This window comes from Armigeres subalbatus, chromosome 3 (assembly GCF_024139115.2).
Source record: "Armigeres subalbatus isolate Guangzhou_Male chromosome 3, GZ_Asu_2, whole genome shotgun sequence".
Lineage (NCBI taxonomy): Eukaryota > Metazoa > Arthropoda > Insecta > Diptera > Culicidae > Armigeres > Armigeres subalbatus.
In genome coordinates this window covers 110390817-110410538 of record NC_085141.1, presented here as the reverse complement: position 1 = coordinate 110410538, position 19722 = coordinate 110390817, and the positions used below count along the sequence as shown (strand labels likewise).

Below are 19722 nucleotides of genomic sequence, written 5' to 3'. Positions count from 1 at the left end.
GCCTGTTGAGAATAAGCCGTTCCAAGAGTTTTCCGAGGGTGTCCAACAAGCAAATGGGCCTGTACGATGTTGGATCCCCAGGCGGTTTACCTGGTTTTGGCAACAGCACCAGCTTCTGTATCTTCCATCTATCTGGAAAATTGCCTTCTTCCAGGCATTTTTGCATTACCGTCCTAAACATGTCCGGGAACGCCAGTAGAGCAGTCCTCAATGCTACATTGGGAATTCCGTCCGGACCAGGAGCTTTTTTAACCTTCAGAGCTTTCGCGACAACTTCAAGCTCTTCGCTGGAGACCGTAGCATCAACAGTGTCGTCTTCATCATCGTACGGAGTTGATGGCCACAGCGTTGGGCTGTGATGCGGGAAGAGACCGTCCACTATTATCTTTAGCCTCTCCGGGCACATTTCAACTGGCGTTGTTGGTCCTTTGGTCTTTGCCATTATCGTCCGATAAGCGTAGCCCCACGGATTGGCATCGGCTTCGCGGCTCAACTCCTTGTAGCAGTTCAACTTGCTCAACTTGATCTCGCGGTTCAATGCTGCCCTAGCCGCACGAAATACTACCTTATTCTGTTCTCTATCCTCTTCTGTTCGCGATCTTGTAACGCGTCTTCTTGCCCTTAAACAAGCAGAACGAAGATCCCTGAGTGACTCGTTCCACCAGTAAGCCGGACATCGCCTATTGCGTGGTTCCAATCTTCTCGGCATTGATGCATCACATGCCCTCGCTACAGTTTCTGTTAACTGATCTGAATTTAGGTTTAGATTACCACTTGCCACATCCTCTCGCAAGACCTCATCCTATGTATCGACGTAAGATTTCTTTGGCCGACGCTGTACTGGCCTGGTGATCACTGTGAGTGTAATCCTCACTAACTCTCCAGTTCATATCTCCCATCAGACACAAGCTACAGAACGTGATATCGATTATGGATTCCCGACCGTCTTTGCTAACGTTCCCTTCGTTACACAGTCTAACTTCCAGCTTTGCTAAAGCCTCCAGCAAACTGTAGCCTCTTTCGTTGGTTAGCCTACTGCCCCACTCTACTGCCCAGGCATTGAAATCTCCTGCGATAACTACTGGATTTCGGCCGATTAGCGTGTCGATAAGTACATCCAGCATCTGGTTAAACCGCTCTATAGGCCACCTTGGCGGTGCGTAGCAACTACATACAAAGATACCATTGATTTTGACGATTACGATTCCCTTGTGCGAACTATCAACTACTTCCTGTATGAGATATCGGCCCATAACTTGTATCGCAGCTATCCCTTCTTTATCCGCTACCCAATTACCGTTATCGTGAGGAATTTGATACGGCTTTACAATAATTGCGACATCACAGTTAGATTCTGTTTTAGACTGCTACAACATTTGCTGAGCAGTGTCGCAATGATTGGGGTTTACTTGGGTTATCTCCATCACTGTTGGCCTGTAATCGCCTTTTTATATGCGTGACATTTAAAGCCACCCGTCATGTGGTCGTTTCCGTCCTCCGCTTTACAAAGCATACATCTTGCTGGTTTCGTGCAGTCTATAGCAAAATGTCCTACCCCGCCACATTTCCTGCAAAGTGTAGATCTGTCAGGACCCTTGCAGTTTTTTGCCAGATGTCCGAAGTCCATGCACTTGAAACATCTCTCCATTTGTTTGGAAACTCTAGGGATGGCTTTCAGAGAGCACACCGACCATCCCACTTTGACTTTCCCAGTCTTCATAAGCCGGTTGGCCGCTTCTACCGGCAGTCGAATCGTCGCCGTTTGTGTGCCTCCATACGATTTCCTCAACCTATCGACATTGGCATGTCCCCAAGGTTACACTGCGCTTTTAGTGTATCTCTCAGATCATCGGCAGTGGTTATCTCGTCCAAATTCCTACATTCGACTAAAACCTTCTGGGTCAGAGCTCTAACCATTGCCTCCTCGCCTGGTGGTTTGGCGATGAGTTCCCTAAAGGCCGAACTCTTGATCGAGGGGTGTTTTTTTTAGTTCGAAGAGCATCTCTCCTTTCTGAGTGCGCCTGGTTTTAACCACGTTTTCGCCCAATTCCTTCAACTCAGGGTCTTCTTGCACTTTCCTGAGTAGTGCAGCATACGAAGTTTGGTTGTTTGCCTCCACGATTAGCGCATCACCCTTGTACTTCACTCTGCGAGCTCTGGGTTTTTGCTTTGTTCGTTCTGACTTTTTATTTTCGCCGTTATCTTTCTCTTTTTTCCTCTTCTCCTTCTGCCTCTCGACGGTCATTCGGTGTCTTTTCTTTCTTTTTTTTCTTCGCACGCCATCACGTTTTGATTTTGTTGGAACTTTTTCCTCCCCTGGAGAATCCCTAACCCGCTTCTCTGTGCGAGTAACTTCTGTTTCGTTGATTGTTCTCTCTGTATTCTCTATCAGCGTCTTTTCAGCAGTTTCAGGACTCAACCTCAGCGATTTTTGTTCGCGTTCAGCAGCTGTAACGGTGGATTTAATACACGTCACCATTTCCTTGATCTTAGTGTGCACGTTGTTCCTGTCTTTAATGAACTCGTAGAGCTCATTAACTTTTCTTCTCAATTCCACCATGCTGGACCTCCCGAATTGGAGGCTTTCTTGAAAGGCACTGCCTCCTGCTTTCGGTGTGAGCATCTGATTCAGAATCTCTAGTTCTCCTGGAGGTCTTTGTTTCTTGACCTGCTGGTTGTTATCACTGGTCCTATCCACCGCTTTCATTGTCGATGCTGGTGATCTCAGCAACTTTCCGCTCCTTGCGAAAACATTCTCTTCGCCTGCTCCTTCGTTGTTTTTGGTTTGGTTTTCCATTCTATACGGGTCCCCCCTCCGGGCCGTTATCTCTACCTGTTGTAGATAGTCGCCTTTTGTGATCCCATGGGTCCCTATGTAAACAGTGAGGTCCATGCAAGGGTTGACTCCGGTGCCTTATAGCACCGTGTTCAGAGCCGGATCGGCGTAAATCAGAAATGATGCATCTGAACCTACTAGCCACCGGTATAGGTGACAGGTTTTGAGCATTACCGAAGGCCCGCCAGGTTGTTTACTGGGACGGAGGCAGACGAACTATTAGCCTGCTTGCCATTTCAAAAAGATGTAATTCGTTTTTACTCAGGAAGTAGAATTGCTCGACTGTCAGCTCATATCCGTCTAATCCTATCGTTAATCCGAGAATCGTCCGATGTTGTTAGCCGTGACCAGTATACCATAATCAGGATCTCACTGGCATTAATCCTGATGTGCCGGTTGGCACTCCTGCTGGGCTTGTGCGCTTTGAGCGGCACACGGTCGCTTTGGTAAGGCTTGTTTGCGGACACGTGCAGCTTTTTATAGAGGTTTAACAGAGCCCACTGTCAAACCCCACCACGTCCTAGGCAAGCCCCCTAACTCGCAGTGGCCATGGGGAGGGGTCGTCAAGCCCTTGGACATAGTCCCTGCTGCCCCCAGTGTGTGTGTATGTGTGTGCACAAAAGCTTTAAAAAACATTAGACAACTTTTCGTATAGAAATCCTTAACCGATTTTCTCGCAACAAGTTTCATTCGACAGGGGATAAAGCCTTGTTGATCACTATTGAATTTCATAACGATCGGTCATTGCGTTTAAAAGTTATGAAGAAAATGGTACGTCGGACCATATAAACCCCATATAAGGTTGGTGTCTTAACTAAAAGCGAGAAAGGCACCACCAACGCTAGGTGGATTAATCTGGGTTTTTGCCTTTTTTTAATGTCATTTGATAAAATGAATATAAATTAGAAAATTAAAAACATGGCAATCGAATAGTAATAACATTCACTTTCAAAGCTTTTTCTGTTGCAAATCAAGAATAGTACTTTTCGATTTCAATACAATACCACTTGGAATACAAAGCAGAGAACATTTTTTCTCAAGTATTAAACACTTGTGCCGAAAGTATTTTGCTGTTTAAACTAATATGTGACATAATGAGTTACTGAAAGTGTTTTGCATTCGAGTTTCACATGTTTGGACAGTAGGGCAAATCAAAGTGCAAAACACTTTAGCGTTTATATTTTTTGAGTGAAGTAGTTCTATAGTGACCCATTCTCACCCTCATTTGAAACATTGTCATCCCCCACCGAGGCTACATGGGAAAAAATATTAAACCGTGTTAACAATAAATTTAAAAGTTTCTCTCCTCCGCTCGGAGGATTCCCTCTATAAAAACACTTGCTTCCTGGTAGCCGGACTGCAAACGACCATTACACGCACAGCGTGCATTTGAAAGCTAACGTTCCGAGTTGAACCTTCATCGAGTTTGGTGCGCGAATACGACTCAGGCCATGGGCAATACGGCGCTGGTGTGGCTCATCGTAACGGTCGTGCTATCGCTGAGCTACTATCGATGGAAACGCCGGAAAGTGATAGCAATGCTGTCGAGAATGAACGGACCGCGATCGATACCATTTTTGGGACATGTGCATCTGATGAGGGAATTCACGTCCGGAGGTGATTTCGTTCAGTTCCAGTTGTGTGATATTCACGGAAAAATTTAAGGACTGTTGACGCTTTGTTGTTTTATGTGAATTTGTGCAGAAAAACTGGATAGAGAATGAATGATTCTTTTCGAGTGATGCAACAGAACAAAATTTTTCGGCAATGGACGCAATTAGACTCAAAATATGAATCGTACATTATTGCCTTTCTCGTACACCAAGGTGTAACGAAAAGGCTATATATATATTCACTTCCAAGACGATTTCATGATAGAAAGTCCGGAGACCCATAGTGTTATATACCAATCGACTCTGCTCGACGAATTGAGATGATGTATGTCTGTGTGTATGTGTGTGGGTGTGTATGTATGTGCGCAAAATAAAACTCACTCATTTTTTAAGCACTTATCTTGATCCCATTTGTTTGCAATAAGTTGCACTCGACGGGGAATCCTGTCCCATTGTTTCCTATTGAAAATTGGCCAGATCGGACTATGGGATCAAAACGTATGGCCAAAATACAATTTATATACAAAAAAACACGCTTAGAAAATTTTACTCAATTTTTTTTAGCATATTCAATGTACGAGAAAGGCACCAACACCGCTAGGTGGATCAATCAGGGTTTTGTATAAAATATAGCTTTTTATGCAGATACTGTATTACAATAACACAAAATTGAATTTTTTTAAAAACAATACAGATTTAACTGAACAATCTCATAAAACAATACAAGAAGTTTACATGAACTGGGAGAACATTCGGTAATTTTGGACCGAATTCAGTGAATCAGAGTCCGCTTCGGCCTTCTGAAACACGTAATCATCCTTTCCGCACAATTTCCCCAGACTTGGCCTTACAACATTCTGTAACACTTCCATTTTACAACAGAAAGCGTTAACATTAACACCTTTCTCGATAAAAACTTGTGGCTTGTCGCGCTTGCAAATACCTGACTACTACGGCGAGATAAAAAAAAACAAAGTGTATGAGAATATATTGGACACGGTGTGAACATACCTATTTCGCATCGTGGGAAAACAGTCCATTATTATCAACGTAAACCAAAGCAAAATTGTTTATTTGAGGCGATTCAAATATGACGTCCACTACTTTTTGAGATTTCTAGACCCTCCTTCCCCCTCTGTCATGCTGTATATGTATTGTCACAAAAGCTTAGCCCCCACCTAAAACCTGTGACATAATTTTTGAACGACCCCTTTCCCGACGTATTTCATTAGTTTATGCCAAAGTTCAAACGTAGGAAAAATTCACTCATTTTGAGTGAATCAGTGGATTTACTCATTTAAATGAGTAGATCCACTTATTTTCCCAAAATGGGTGAATTTTTCAGCAGAGAGAAAGAGATAGCATAGAAAAAGTACCCATTAATGAGTAAACTATTTTTACTGGGTAGTTTAGCCATAGATATAATAATTAACCTTTACTGATGTGCGACAGCCTTAGCTTAGTAACCTTGTTTTAGTCTCCGGCGCGAATTGAACAAACTGGAGTGTTCGCCCGCCATCTTCACACAATTTTGCACACCATCCACCGTTGCTTTGATCAGTCAGGTAAGCATCCCAGGGTAGCTGTTCTCGTCCATAATTTTACATAGCTCTACGCGGTATATACTGTCGTATGCCGCCTTGAAATCAATGAACAAATGGTGCGTTGGGACCTGGTGTTCACGGTATTTTTGGTATTCACTGGTATTTTTGGAGGATTTGCTGTACAGTAAAGATCTGGTCCATTGTCGAGCGGCCGTCAACGAAGCCGGCTTGATAACTTCCCATGAACTCATTCACTAATGGTGACAAACGACGGAAGATAATCTGGGATATTACTTTGTAGGCAGCATTAAGGTCTGAGGAAAGCTCTCTCGAGGTAGAGCGCTATTTTCATACTAAAATGCCTATAATTCGGAATTGGGAACGAATTTTGCTTATCGAACCGAAAAGCTCTTTGAAATTTATCAAGGAATGTTCCTAGACAATTTTGTGGACCTACTATTTCCCAAATTTGAATTAAGCTCTAAATACTAAACTATTGCCCAACTAAAATTTTCGCTTCTCAGTACCTCTCTCCGATGCTTTGACAAAAATTTTGAAATTTTTCAATGATCATTTTGATGTAGTAAAAAGTATTAAATTTTTTTTTAGTAAAAAGCATTAAATTTTGAAGGAAGCTCTTTTTACTTCAATCAAGTTTTCCAAATTCCATACAAAAATTGCCATTTCGGGAGAGTAATCAACACCATATTTTATTGTGCTGCACGGCAGGATAGGAGCGGTGAGAGCGATAGAAAGTCCGTCAACTTTGTATGTAGCGTGACACTAGAAAAAAGCTTATTCCCATTCATAAATATTTGGACAGAGCCGCCTCGCAGCTTAGTGTTCATTAAGCACTTCCACAGTTATTAACTGCGAGGTTTCTAAGCCAAGTTCCTACAGGAATTCCTCTGGAAGTTCCTCCGGGAATTTCTCCGGAAGTTAATTCGGGAATTCCTCCAGGAAGCTCTACCGGGAAATCCTACGGAAGTTCCTGCAAGAATTCCTCCAGAAATTTCTCCTGGAATTCCACCGGAAGTTCCTCCGGGAATTCCTACGCAAGTTTCTCCGGAAATTCCTACAGATGTTCCTCCAGGAATTCCTCCGGAAGTTACTCCAGGAATTGCTCTGGAAGTTCCAAGTTCATCCTTGCGGAGGAATTCCTGGAGGAACTTTCGGAGGAATTCCTGGAAGAACTTCCGGAGGAATACCTGGAGCAACTTCTGGAGAAATTCCTGGAGGAACTTCCGGAGAAATTCCTAGAGAAGCTTTCGGAGGAATTTGTGGAGGAACTTCCGGAGGAATTCCTGGAGGAACTTCCGGAGGAATTCCTGGAGAAATTTCCGGAGGAACTTCCGGAGGAATTCCTGGAGGAACTTCCGGAGGAATTCCTGGAGGAACTTCCGAAAGAATTCTTAGAGGAACTTCCGCAGGAATTCTTAGAGGAATTCCTGGAGGAACTTCCGGAGGAATTCCTGGAGAAACTTCCGGAGGAACTTTCAGAGCAATTTCTGGAGGAACTTACTTTATTTATCTTCTTTGTCTTACCTATCTTATTAGTCTAATTTGTCTTATTATTTGTCTCATTTGTATTATTTGTCTTATTTGTCTTATTTACACCAGCACCATTGTTATTACCCAAATCCTTTTTTCAAAGCTTGTCTGGAAACCTTGTACAGAAATACTCCCACGATATTTTCTAATGTTGTTCTAGAAACGGCTCATGTTTTCATTTTCCAAAACCAGCTGAAGTTTGTTTATTTTGATCTCCTCATTGCGTGAATGGTCGGCGCTGCTGCTGTTCTCTCGCCGAACCACAACATGAGTGATAATTTTTTCCCCATTGTTGCCAATTCCTTTTGTACTCCGTTTACGGCAAATTCTAAAGTAATTGCAAGCTGCATAATGATGAAATAATTTTGGCGACACAGCGTAATTCTGGCGGGCTGAATAATTCTAATTATTAGGCAATTTTCTCTCTCAGAGAATGCTACCACGTGCTTTTTTAACGGAAAACCCTTCCCTCAGACCTTAAGGATGGTGATCGCTCTAAAGTTCTCACACTCCAGCTTATCGCCTTTTTTGTAGATGCGGCATATCACCCCTTCCTTCCACTCCTCCGGTAGCTGTTCAGTTTCCCAGAATCTGGCTATCAGTTTGTGCAGGCAAGTGGGTAGCCTTTCCGGGCGCATCTTGATGAGCTCAGCTACGATACCATCCTTACCAGCTGCTTTATTGGTCTTTAGCTGTCGGATGGCATCCTTAACTTCCCTCAAGGTGGCGGCTGGTTGGTTTCCATCGTCCGCTGAACTGACGTAGTCATCTCCTCCGCTGCCTTGACTTTCACTGCCTGTACTCTCAGCGCCATTCAAATGTTCCTCGTAGTGCTGCTTCCACCTTTCGATCACCACACGTTCGTCCGTCAAGATGATCCCATCCTTATCCCGGCACATTTCGGCTCGCGGCACGAAGCCTTTGCGGGATGCGTTGAGCTTCTGATAGAACTTGCGTGTTTCTTGAGAACGGCACAGCTGTTCCATCTCCTCGCACTCCGCTTCTTCCAGGCGGCGTTTCTTCTCCTCAAAAAGGCGGGTCTGCTGCACATTGGAACAACTCAGAAAAAAGACGGTCAAAACCTCATTGTGGCGTTTAATACAGGTTTAGAACCATGATTTTTTCATAGAATGTGTTCAAAAAGCTGCCCGACAAAATCTAGAGCGTGAAATCCACTATTATGTTTTAATGCGATACCCGAGTAAAAAAAAAAGTTTCAAAAAATTTTATTTTGTTCGGGTTTTTGACAATGTTTTAGAATATTGTGTTTTGAGAAATTTTGCTAAAGATACTGTATGTTTTCTTCCTAATTTTAAAGGTTGAATCGTTGTTTTTCGATACTGTTGTCTAAAACTCATATAAAAATCGATTTTCAATATTTTCAAAATAAATATACGACATATCAACACGTTTTATATCACAAAATAAAAAATGGCACTAATATACGATCGTTTTCAGATAATATGGTCTTTCTGATTGGAATTTCAGTCAAATAGAACGGTTTTATTGAAAAAAAATAGGCTAATTTCTTGATTAAATATCAGCCTTATAGGCACATTTTGGCAGCTAGATTTCCGTTATTCTAAAAGCTGATTTTGTATAAAAGAAGCCAGTGACTAAAGCTCAGTTGGGTCTGATGAGGCTCACTGATTGTTGTTCCAATTTTTATAGTGTAGTTTTCGATAAATATTTCTCTTTCGCATCATATATCCATTTCATCGACCTTATTGTGTATCTATTTATTATTTCTATAAGTAGGGTGAGCGTACCCTTTGCTTATAATTCAGTGCCTAATTCAGCCAACCTTTGAAAAACATTGTTTTCTAACAAAATAGATTGGTTTTAGTAGTAAATTTGACTAAATAATAAGTGTATCTTTATGAGAGCTAAAACATCACTAGAACTTCTAAAATATTTTTAATAAATGCTCGAATATGGAGATATGGCCAAAACTCGGTACTGTACCCGTATAATACTTTATTGGTTAAGATACTTGCACCTTACCGTTAATCGATAATGCGAAAATAACTGCCTAATAATCAATTAAAGGCAAACCAAATTGAAACAAGAATATTAGTATATGTACTTATATTTTACTTACTTATCATGTTTGAGCGCATATTTCTATCTTCCATATCTTAAGGGAAGGGGAATGCTTTTTGTGAGCGGGAGCTATAGCATTTTTAGTACTATTTTTAGTACAAACTGGATACAGGTGAAACACAACCTATTTTTTTCGAAAACTACACTATAAAAATTGGAACAAAAACCAATGAGCCTCATCAGACCCAACTGAGCTTTACCCACTGGCTTCTTTTATACAAAATCAGCTTTTAGAATAACGGAAATCTAGCTGCCAAAATGTGCCTATAAGGCTGATATTTAATCAAGAAATTAGCCTATTTTTTCAATAAAACCGTTCTATTTGACTGAAATTCCAATCAGAAAGACCATATTATCTGAAAACGATCGTATATTAGTTCCATTTTTCATTTTGTGATATAAAACGTGTTGATATGTTGTGTATTTACAGTCGACTCCCTACATCTCGATGTTCTGTATCTCGATATCTCTCCCTATGTCGATGGTTTCCTCAGTCCCTTCAATCTACATATATTTGGGCATTCCACATCTCGATAACCTCCCTATCTCGATATCTCTCTATCTCGATGTGATCTGATCACATTTTGTTCTGGATTCATCCTCCTTATGTCGATATGTTCAAATTTTTAGGCTACTAGACCATATTCGGAGAATAACAAACATATCAACAACAGGAAAAGACATTTGTTTTGTTGTCGTTTTTCATAGCAACGAGCTTTTTTGGATCTAGTACCCATTTCAGTTTTCCTTCCATTCCTCGATCTCTCCCTATCTCGATGGTCCCTTCAATATCGAGATGTGGAGAGGCGACTGTATTTTAAAAATATTGAAAATCGATTTTTATATGAGTTTTAGACAGCAATATCGAAAAACAACGATTCAACCTTTAAAATTAGGAAGAAAACATACAGTATCTTTAGCAAAATTTCTCAAAACACAATATTCTAAAACATTGTCAAAAACCCGAACAAAAAAAAATTTTTGAAAAAAAATTTTTGCTCGGGTATCGCATTAAAACATAATAGTGGATTTCACGCTCTAGATTTTGTCGGGCAGCTTTTTGAACACATTCTATAAAAAAATCATGGTTCTAAATCTGTATTAAACGCCACAATGAGGTTTTGACCGTCTTTTTTCTGAGTTGTTCCAATGTGTGCTGTCTCCGCTTCCGTCTAAAACGTACCTTGCTGCAGCGCGACCACCCGCGCTGCGTCCTTCTCGTCCAGTCTCCAGTTCTCCTCCAGTCATCTGTCTGCACTCTTCGTCGAACCAATCGTTCTGTCGACTTCGTCCCATATACCCGACGTTGTTCTCCGCTGCGTCGTTAATGGCTGCTTTGACTGCAGTCCTCAAGAGGGGCCCCATCGAGTTTACCCTCTTCCGGCAACGCTGCCTCGAGATGCTGCGCGTTGCTTCAGTCGCTCTAGGTCGTACCGCGGCGGTCGTCGGTACCGAACATTGTTGATGACGGATAGTTTTGGGCGCATTCGATGTGTCCTGACGTCGATAATGTCCGTACTCTCTCGTTAATTATTCGTTGCGTGAGATTTTTAAAGGCTGCCCTGACACCAGTCTCTCACTTATCATCTCTGTTTACATATGGGTCATTCCGCGCCAAGTGACCGAGAAAAAGTGAAAACTTGCAGGTGAATACTATGAATTCCAACCAAAATGGGTGTATCTACTTACTTTGGGCCTACATTTCGAAAAAGCATTTGATCCGACCGTTTGAGCCGCCCCTCCGGCCAAACACTCCTCCCTGTTTTTGAAGATTTTTAAAAACATGCCATTTTCAATAATCGATATTTCCGCCCCTGATAAAGCGTTAGCACCAGTTTTCCGCTTGAAATTTTGTGAAGATTTTACAAAAAATATTTCAGATGCAAAGCAGTGTTGCCAACTACATTATTTTTATTAAAAAAATAAAAAATAGCATTTTTCTCAAAATACGTATAAATATTTTTTTGATTTCTCAGCGGATTTGAGTTTATCAGGCAATTTCCTGTCAGGAACACTTATCGTTACAAAGTAAAATGAGCAGTTCCTGAGTTATGACGGTTTTAGTTAGGCATAATCGAAGGTTTTCATTCAGCATATCGTTCAATTCGTTCTGTAAAGGTAAACAACTATGATAATGTAGTTTTTTTAGTTTTATTCGAATAATTTACAAAAAAAAATATTTTTGCAGCGCATAATGCTTTTGAGGCCAGTGATGCCAGATTTCCACTGAATATGTTTTAATGGTTTAAAGTTATTTTTGCAATTCCTGTTCATAATACCTGGTTTACAGTTCGTCTTTGATTGATAAAACGGCCTACTTTTCCATACCAACGAAATGGGTGATTCAATGACCATTATGCAACTCAAATGGGTTGCATAAAGGTTCTCCCAAACACACGCGACGCGACAGTCGCGACGCGATTCTATCGCTGGGCAACAGCGATTTTGTCGCCGTTTATATGGAAACGTAAATCAAACATTGCCTGCAGCGACCCAACGATAGAATCGCGGCGACTAGTTGTCGCCGTCGCGGCGATGAAATCGCTTAGGTCTAGGGGAGCCTTAAATTTCATTAAAGCACTCATTTGGGTGCTGTAATGACAAACCAACATTAGGACAGTAGTTACATGACTACATTTTGCTCAATTAGCTCTGCTGGTGGGCTACAAAGGTTCAGTTTCAATAGATCTTTAAACGAGGGAAATGCTTTGATTCCATTAACTTCAAGTTTCAAGAGAGCTCCCGTAAACATCAATCAGTTTGAAGTACTCGTGGATTACACATACACATACTGTATGAGTGCCTGCTCCTGCTGCTCCTGCTAAAACGCATTCGGGCGGCCGATGTTCGGCGAATTTGATAAATCCAATTCAATGAACAAAAATTCCTTTAAGAGGGCAATATTTCAGTCAGATTCGCTAGAACCAAACGCTTCTGCTTTTGCACCCGTTTTCCTCCTTCACGCACGCTTTTGTACTATATTTTCCTTGAATTTTTTGTACGAACTACTTACTTTGGGCCCACATTTCGAAAAAGCATTTGATCCGACCGTTTGAGCCGCACCTCCGGCCAAACACTCCTTCCTGTTTTTGAAGATTTTTAAAAACATGCTATTTTCAATAATCGATATCTCCGCCCCTAATAAAGCTACAAAAAACGTCAGGACCAGTTTCCCGCTTGAAATTTTGTGTAGATTTCACAAAAAATATTTCAGATGCAAAGCAGTGTTGCCAACTACATTATTTTTCTAAAAAAATAGCATTTTTATCAAAATACGTATAATTTTTTTTAATTTCTCAGCGGATTTGAGTTTATCAGGCAATTTCCTGTCAAAAACACTAATCGACCCCCAGGGCAGTCGCGGGATAGTCATTGATATGCCGCGAAAGACAACTCTTGATTCATACTTGAGTCCCTTTTTTGTCCTAAAAATGTATACCAGCTTTCAGATTTGAATTTTATAAGTAATGATTAGATTTGGAATACTAATAAACGAATGAATAAGAACAACAAATTTTTAGAAGTAAATAGCTTTCTTTAGGTATCCAAAACAGGTGAAAATATGAAAGCTGAACTGAGCTGGTCGTCAAAATCCATGTCCAATCCAAAAACAATATAAATTCAATTGAAAAATCTATTCGAAATCCAATCCGTATCTAAACCAAATTCAAACCAAATCAAAATCCAGTCAAATCATATACAAATCCAATTCAAATCAGATCCAAATTCAATCGAAATCGAATCCAATCTAAATCCAATCAAAATCTGATCCAATTCAGATCCAAATCTAATCCAATCTAAAGCTGATCCAAACCCTATCCAAATTCAATCCAATACTAAACTAATCCAAATCGTTTGAAATTCAATCCAAATCTAAATCCAATCCAATCTAAAACCAATCCAAATCCAATCAATGAGGGAAAATAAAGTATTATTATATTTATGTTCTATTAAATTTATGTTCTGACATAATTATCAAAATATTATTATCTTCAGACTAATTTCAGTGTTCAGAACGCTTAGTAAGGAACATGAAAAAATGCGTTGAGACAAAAGGTATTTTGTGCTGTTAGTATGGCTTCGTAATAATAGAAAGAGAAAGTAAACAAAGAGAGCCTCTCTTTAGGACTTAGGACGTTTTCAAAAATCACGCGAGATTTGTTCTGATAATGCAGTTCAACTCGTTCTATACAGCTGTGCGGTTCCCAACACAAAATGAGCGAAAATCATCACTTCTCTGGGGGAGCTGCCTATCCGATTCTGGTTTTTCGCACTTGTATACAAGTTCGATAAATTTTAACAGTCTATGCCTTTCTTTTATCGTAGTTCTTTATCTACTAAGAGCGATTTCTGCAAACCCTGATAGGAACAGATGATAGAGAGGGCCAGTATTACTTGTCCATGTCCCATATAATTAAGGAAGCGATTTCGAAAAGAAAAGAATATTTAAAAGAATCAACAACACACCAACACCCGAATAGTATAAAGGATCAGCTTTCTGCCAATATATTGACATAGAAGAAAATATACTCCTATCAGTTGTTACGAATTGAAAATATGAAACGGACACTAATTATAATACCACTATTACTAGAACACTAACCCTTAATTTGTCCAAAATATGAGGGCGCTGGCTTTTGGATTCGGAGTAGCAAAGCGTATAGAAGAAGTTACGCAGAGAAATTTGTGACAGAGCACAAGCAAGGGACACCACGATCTTTCCTCACACGACAAGCTAATATATCATTGATTAATCGTAACTCGGCAGGAAGACAGGGCTCTATAACGAAATGGTAATTTAATATTATGCTTTTCTGTTACAGAAAAAGTGTTTCACACTCTGATGCGGTACAGTTCTCTTTATAAATCTCCAGTGGCAGCAGAGGTGGGCCCTTTGGCATACATCTTCGTGTACACGCCGGCTCATATCCAAACGGTTTTGACATCTCCACATTGCTTGGATAAAACGATGCAATACAGTTTCTTCAATGTCAATCGGGCTGTATTCGGTTCATCAGGTAGATAAATACTGATAAAAAGGAATACTCGTTTTTCCGATGTAAATTCCGATAGCACTAAGTAGAGCTCATTTTCCAGGCGACCTTTGGAAGCTTCAGCGTAAACTGTTTACCCCGTCATTTGGACCCAGTATCTTGCACAGCTTCGTTTCGATTTTCAACGAGAAAAGTTTTATTATGGTAGAGCAGCTGGCTAAATTTGTGGGAAAGCCCCAGAGGAACTACTACGGCGAACTTGTCTTGTGTTTCATGGACATTATTTGCGGTAAGTTCGAATCAATTTGCGAAAGTAGCCACGAAATATTGATTTTCAATCCATTTAGGTACGGCATTCGGAGTAGATGCAAATATACAACGTTCACCCCTAGGGGCAGAGTACGCCAATCTGCAAGAAAATTACCTTGAGTTCGTGGCAATCAGACATTACAATTTATCTTATTATCCAAACTTCATCTACAATATGACCAATACGTTCCGAAAGGATAAAAAGAACTTTGACAGCTTAATGTCTCTGTTGGTAAAAGCGACACAAATGGATAAGCATGAAAGCAGACTAAACATTTCTGATATTGATGATCTACGCGAAAAAAACGCAGAAACCAAAAAGCCACAAATATTTATCGACAAACTGATTAACGAGATTCAGAAGGATGGTGAAATCAAACGAGATGATTTGAAGCAACATTTATTGACTATTTGTTTCGCTGGTAGTGACACAACCGCTTCCACTATGAGCGCACTTCTGTTGATGTTGGCAATGCATCCAGAAATCCAGGAGCGCGTGTTTCAGGAAGTTATGGTAGTTTGTCCAGAAAAGAATCAAATCGTCACAATGGAGGATGCCGCCAAGCTTACATACACTGAAATGGTTTGTAAGGAAACAATGCGAATGTTTCCGGTCGGTCCTATGATTGGCCGCGTTGCTAAAGAGGATATCAAATTAGATGGTATTATACTAATTTAAAAAAAAAATATGTATAAACGTTTCTTCCTTACTTTTCAGATGAAATAACCATTCCCGCAAATTCCACGGTGATTTCCTGCATCTACAAAGTCCACATGGATCCGGAAATCTGGGGACCCGATGTGAAGAAATTCAACCCAGATAATTTCCTACCAGATCGGACGACCGAAAGGCATCCATATGCATATCTTCCGTTCAGTGGTGGACCGCGTAACTGTTTGGGAGTACGATACGGATGGCTGTCAATGAAGATATTGCTGGTGCACATTCTTCGAAGATATCGACTAAGGACAAATCTCACTATGGACACAATGATGATCAAATTTTCCATTTTTCTGAAAATTGTGGGTGGTTGCGCGCTCATTCTGGATGAGAGATGATATCAAGAAAGTCAGTTTTAAATAAAATAAAATTATGAGAAACGCAGCGGCGTGTTGAGAGGATTTCAAAACTGCTAAATTCAGCTCATTGAAACATAATTATGACTACATCGTCACTAGCGTTCTAGTGTTTATGCTTTTACTGGTTCGCAGGGTCGAACAAAATGTTCAAAAAAAACCGCTAGGAAATAGTAATAGTAAAGTTATGGAAATTATGGATGCCGTAATGACGCTTTTAATGAGCCATCAAGGCACATTGCAAAATAAAGTAATGAGACTGCCTGTCGTGATGTCTCATCCGGAAGCTAAAATTTTGAAAAATCATCGAGTGGCCGTCGGAAGATAGCAGGACGATGTGAAATTTCAACGCATGGTTCCGACAAGTGTTTTGTTGCAGTGAATTGTTGGAAAGGAGCATTGGGGAGAGAAAATTGGTTCTTCTCAGGGCCAACATTTTCTAAACAGAAAGGGAAGATTGCAAAAATAGGCTGTTTCTAAATAGAAAAACAAAAAAATTCAAAAAAAGGGTTACAATATCGGGTCGAAAACGTGATAAAATCGAGGGTAGACAAAATTGGGAAGTGACAAAATCGGGTCAACACAACAGAAACAAAACCAAAGAATCTAGCCTGAAACGTTCACTTTCTGCCGATGACAGCCTAATCGATGAAGACGCCAACTTAGTGGAAAATTTCTACAGCAACCACCCAACGGCGACTGTCGCTTAGACCGACAGACGCCAAGCAATAATGTTTTGTACTATAAAGAAATTTCGTCTTGGATAAAATTTATTTTCTTACTGTTCTCAACAATACGCATTTGGAATCACCAACCAAACCAAATTCAGAATCTTGCGATAAAATTTCAAAAAAGTCTCTCCGATGCTTCGGAAGAGCGTTCCGCTACCTGTGGAATTCCGATCAAAATGGTTCGCGCGCTGGAAAGCAGCTTCTTGTAATTAAAGAAGTAATCCCATAATCGCCACCCCTTATGAGTACACATCATATCTACACCCATAACAGATCATAAAGAGGCGGGGCTAATGGGCTTAGTTTATTACAGGGATTGCAGAAATCGCTCTCAATAGATAACGCTAGACCAACATTTGAAAAGGGCGTAACAGCCAAAATTTATTCCTTCTGATTCCTCGTCTACATATATAGCTATATACGTAGACAAAGAATCAGAAGGAATAAATTTTGGCTGTTACGCCCTTTTCAATTGTTGGTCTAGAACGAACAACGATAAAAGAGAGGCAAAAACTGTTCCGAATCATAACAAGCCATGATAACAAATTTATCAAAGTTGTATACAAGTGCGAAAAAACAAAATCGGATAGGCAGCACCCACAGAAAAATGGTGATTCTCCTTTCGTGTTGGTTACTGCACAGCTGTGTAGAACAAGTTGAAATGCATCATCAGAGCCAGTGCTCCCCAAATTTGGAGCTTTCTATAAGAAATTTATCATGGGGTTTAATATCCCGAATCAGTTCTCTAGCATGGCAGCTTGCGAAAAAAGTTTCTCGCGGTATGCTACATATCGTATATGTATACAGATATGATAAGTGAGAGACTTGCTCTTTCTCTTTAGGATTCAATCCCTGGTTTATTAAATACAAGAAAGCAATTCTCCGGCACGCGAGCCATTTTGATCGGGATTCCGCAGAAAGCGATCGAAAAAGACTTCACGCAGAGCGGACGCAGCGAAGCGTACACAGCAGCACGAAGGCGTTGGTAGCAGTTTCAAAGAAAAACCATAGCAGTGGAGGTCATTGGACATTGGAGTGGTTTCTGCAGATCAGCAGCATGAATTGAAATTTCAACGCATGGTTGGACGGCGCATCGGAGAAGAAAAATTCGTTCTTCTCAAGACCCGCATTTTCTGTGAAGAAAAGATTTATTTGCAAAAATGGACTGTTTCGGTGGAATCGGCGTTTGGCATGGTAGCTTGGATGCTGTTCGTGATTCCATCCATTCAAACAAATTTATTGCATCATCCCCTCCGACGTGTTGATTGTGATTTAGCTACCGAAGTGCAATTTTCTGTCGTCGCTTTTGCACTTTGAAGAAAATTCATCTCGCATCAACCTTCTTTTGTATAGAATAATGGCCCGGAAAAAACGATTTCATTTCCAATGACTAACAGAAACAAAACCAAAGAATCTTGCCAGAAAATTTCACTTTCCGTCGACGACGGCCAAATCGATGAAGACGCCTCTTTAGTGGTTAATTTTGTTTAGCTGCTTAAGTGTTTGAAAAGGCACATTATTAAAAATAAAGAATCTTTTTAAGATCGTCATTGTCGTTTAAACGGATAAATTCTAAAACTTAACCCAAATAGTCTGCTTGTCTGGGTGAGGATTTCTCTCAAAGGTCAATACCTCTTCTTGGATAAATAGGTTTAGTCCTGAAAAGAGCTGTTTGTAATTAATTTTTGAATTTTCTCTCACTTTTCCACCGGCGCCATAAAAAACGATACACGTATGCTTCCATCGCGGACGGACACCTAACATTGCAAATAAATATATTTGCATTTGATTTCACGCCGCTTCCAATTCTGCTTATTTTTCCTTTATTTCAGACATTTCTGAGGATGGCGTCTTCTGGGATTCTGATATCCTCCACTGGCGAAAGAGTCGTTTGGCCGAAAGCCGAATGCCACTAGGCCGAACGAACCATTAGGCCGAAATCCATCTAGCCGAAAGTCAAAAAGCTCGTTTGGTCGAAAGGGTCTTTTGACCAAAAGAGTCGTTTTGCCGAAAGAGTCATTTGGCCAAGATGGTCGTTTGGCCGAAAGAGTCATTTGGCCGAAAAGGTCAAAAAGTGAGACGTCTCACTACTCACTTCGCGCTCATTTTGTACAGTAAGGAGTGAGAAATGTGGAATGAGAATTGAGACGTCTCTCTTCTTACTTCTAATTTCTCACTTTTCAAATTACCTATTCGGCCAAATGACCTATTCAGCCAAATGTCCTATTCGGCCAAATGGCCCTTTCGGCCAAACTACCCTTTCGGTCAAATGACCATTCCGGACGAACGATCCTTTCGGCCAAATGACCCTTTCGGTCTAATGACCCTTTCGGCCAAATGACCCTTTCGGTCAAATGACCCTTTCGGCCAAACGACCTTTTCGGCTAAATGACTTTTGGCCTAATGGTTCGTTCGGCCAAATGGTATATTAGGCCAAACAAATTTCGGCCTAGTGGCGTTCGGACAAATGGCTTTCGGCCGAATGGGTTTCGTATACGGGAAAGGCAAAAACTTGTTTAAACGCAATAGAATTATGTTCAGTTTTTCTCTAAATAATTTTAATTAGTCATTCGAATAAATGAAATTTATGAAAAAAACATCATTTTTAAAATGTTTAAAAAATATGTACCGAATATTTTCTAGCCCGTGGCTTGAAAAGGTTGAGCAGGCCTGATGTAAACGGAAACGAAGACAGCAGATCCACCTCTTTCAAGAAAAGAAACGCCGCCTGGCAGTAGCGAATTGCGAGGAAAAGATTACATTTGGCGAGCCTGTGGCGCTACCGAGGATGGAGAAATGTTGCCTCCAGTGTTGTAAAATGTCATTTGCATTCGTTTGTATATTTTTCCCAGAACTTTTTTCAGAAGTTAGCTGTCAATTCCTGAGCTATGGCGAACTTATAGCGCTTAAATGTGCCTACAACTTTGTCTAACAAGACATTGCTGTAAATATGTAATCTGAGGC

The 19722-nt window shown here is 40.6% G+C and overlaps 1 protein-coding gene across 1 annotated transcript in view; it reads left to right on the top strand.

Annotated features, from left to right (window-relative positions):
* The first annotated feature begins 4211 nt into the window (after positions 1 to 4211).
* LOC134221877 (cytochrome P450 4c3-like) overlaps positions 4212 to 19722 on the top strand; it is a 50769-nt gene continuing 35258 nt past the window's right edge. Inside the window, exons 1-5 of the mRNA XM_062701047.1 lie at positions 4212 to 4453; positions 14471 to 14665; positions 14745 to 14930; positions 14989 to 15612; positions 15669 to 16006. Of these exons, the coding sequence (XP_062557031.1) occupies positions 4288 to 4453; positions 14471 to 14665; positions 14745 to 14930; positions 14989 to 15612; positions 15669 to 16006 (1509 nt within the window). The 5' untranslated portion in view covers positions 4212 to 4287. The remainder of the gene's footprint in view (positions 4454 to 14470; positions 14666 to 14744; positions 14931 to 14988; positions 15613 to 15668; positions 16007 to 19722) is intronic.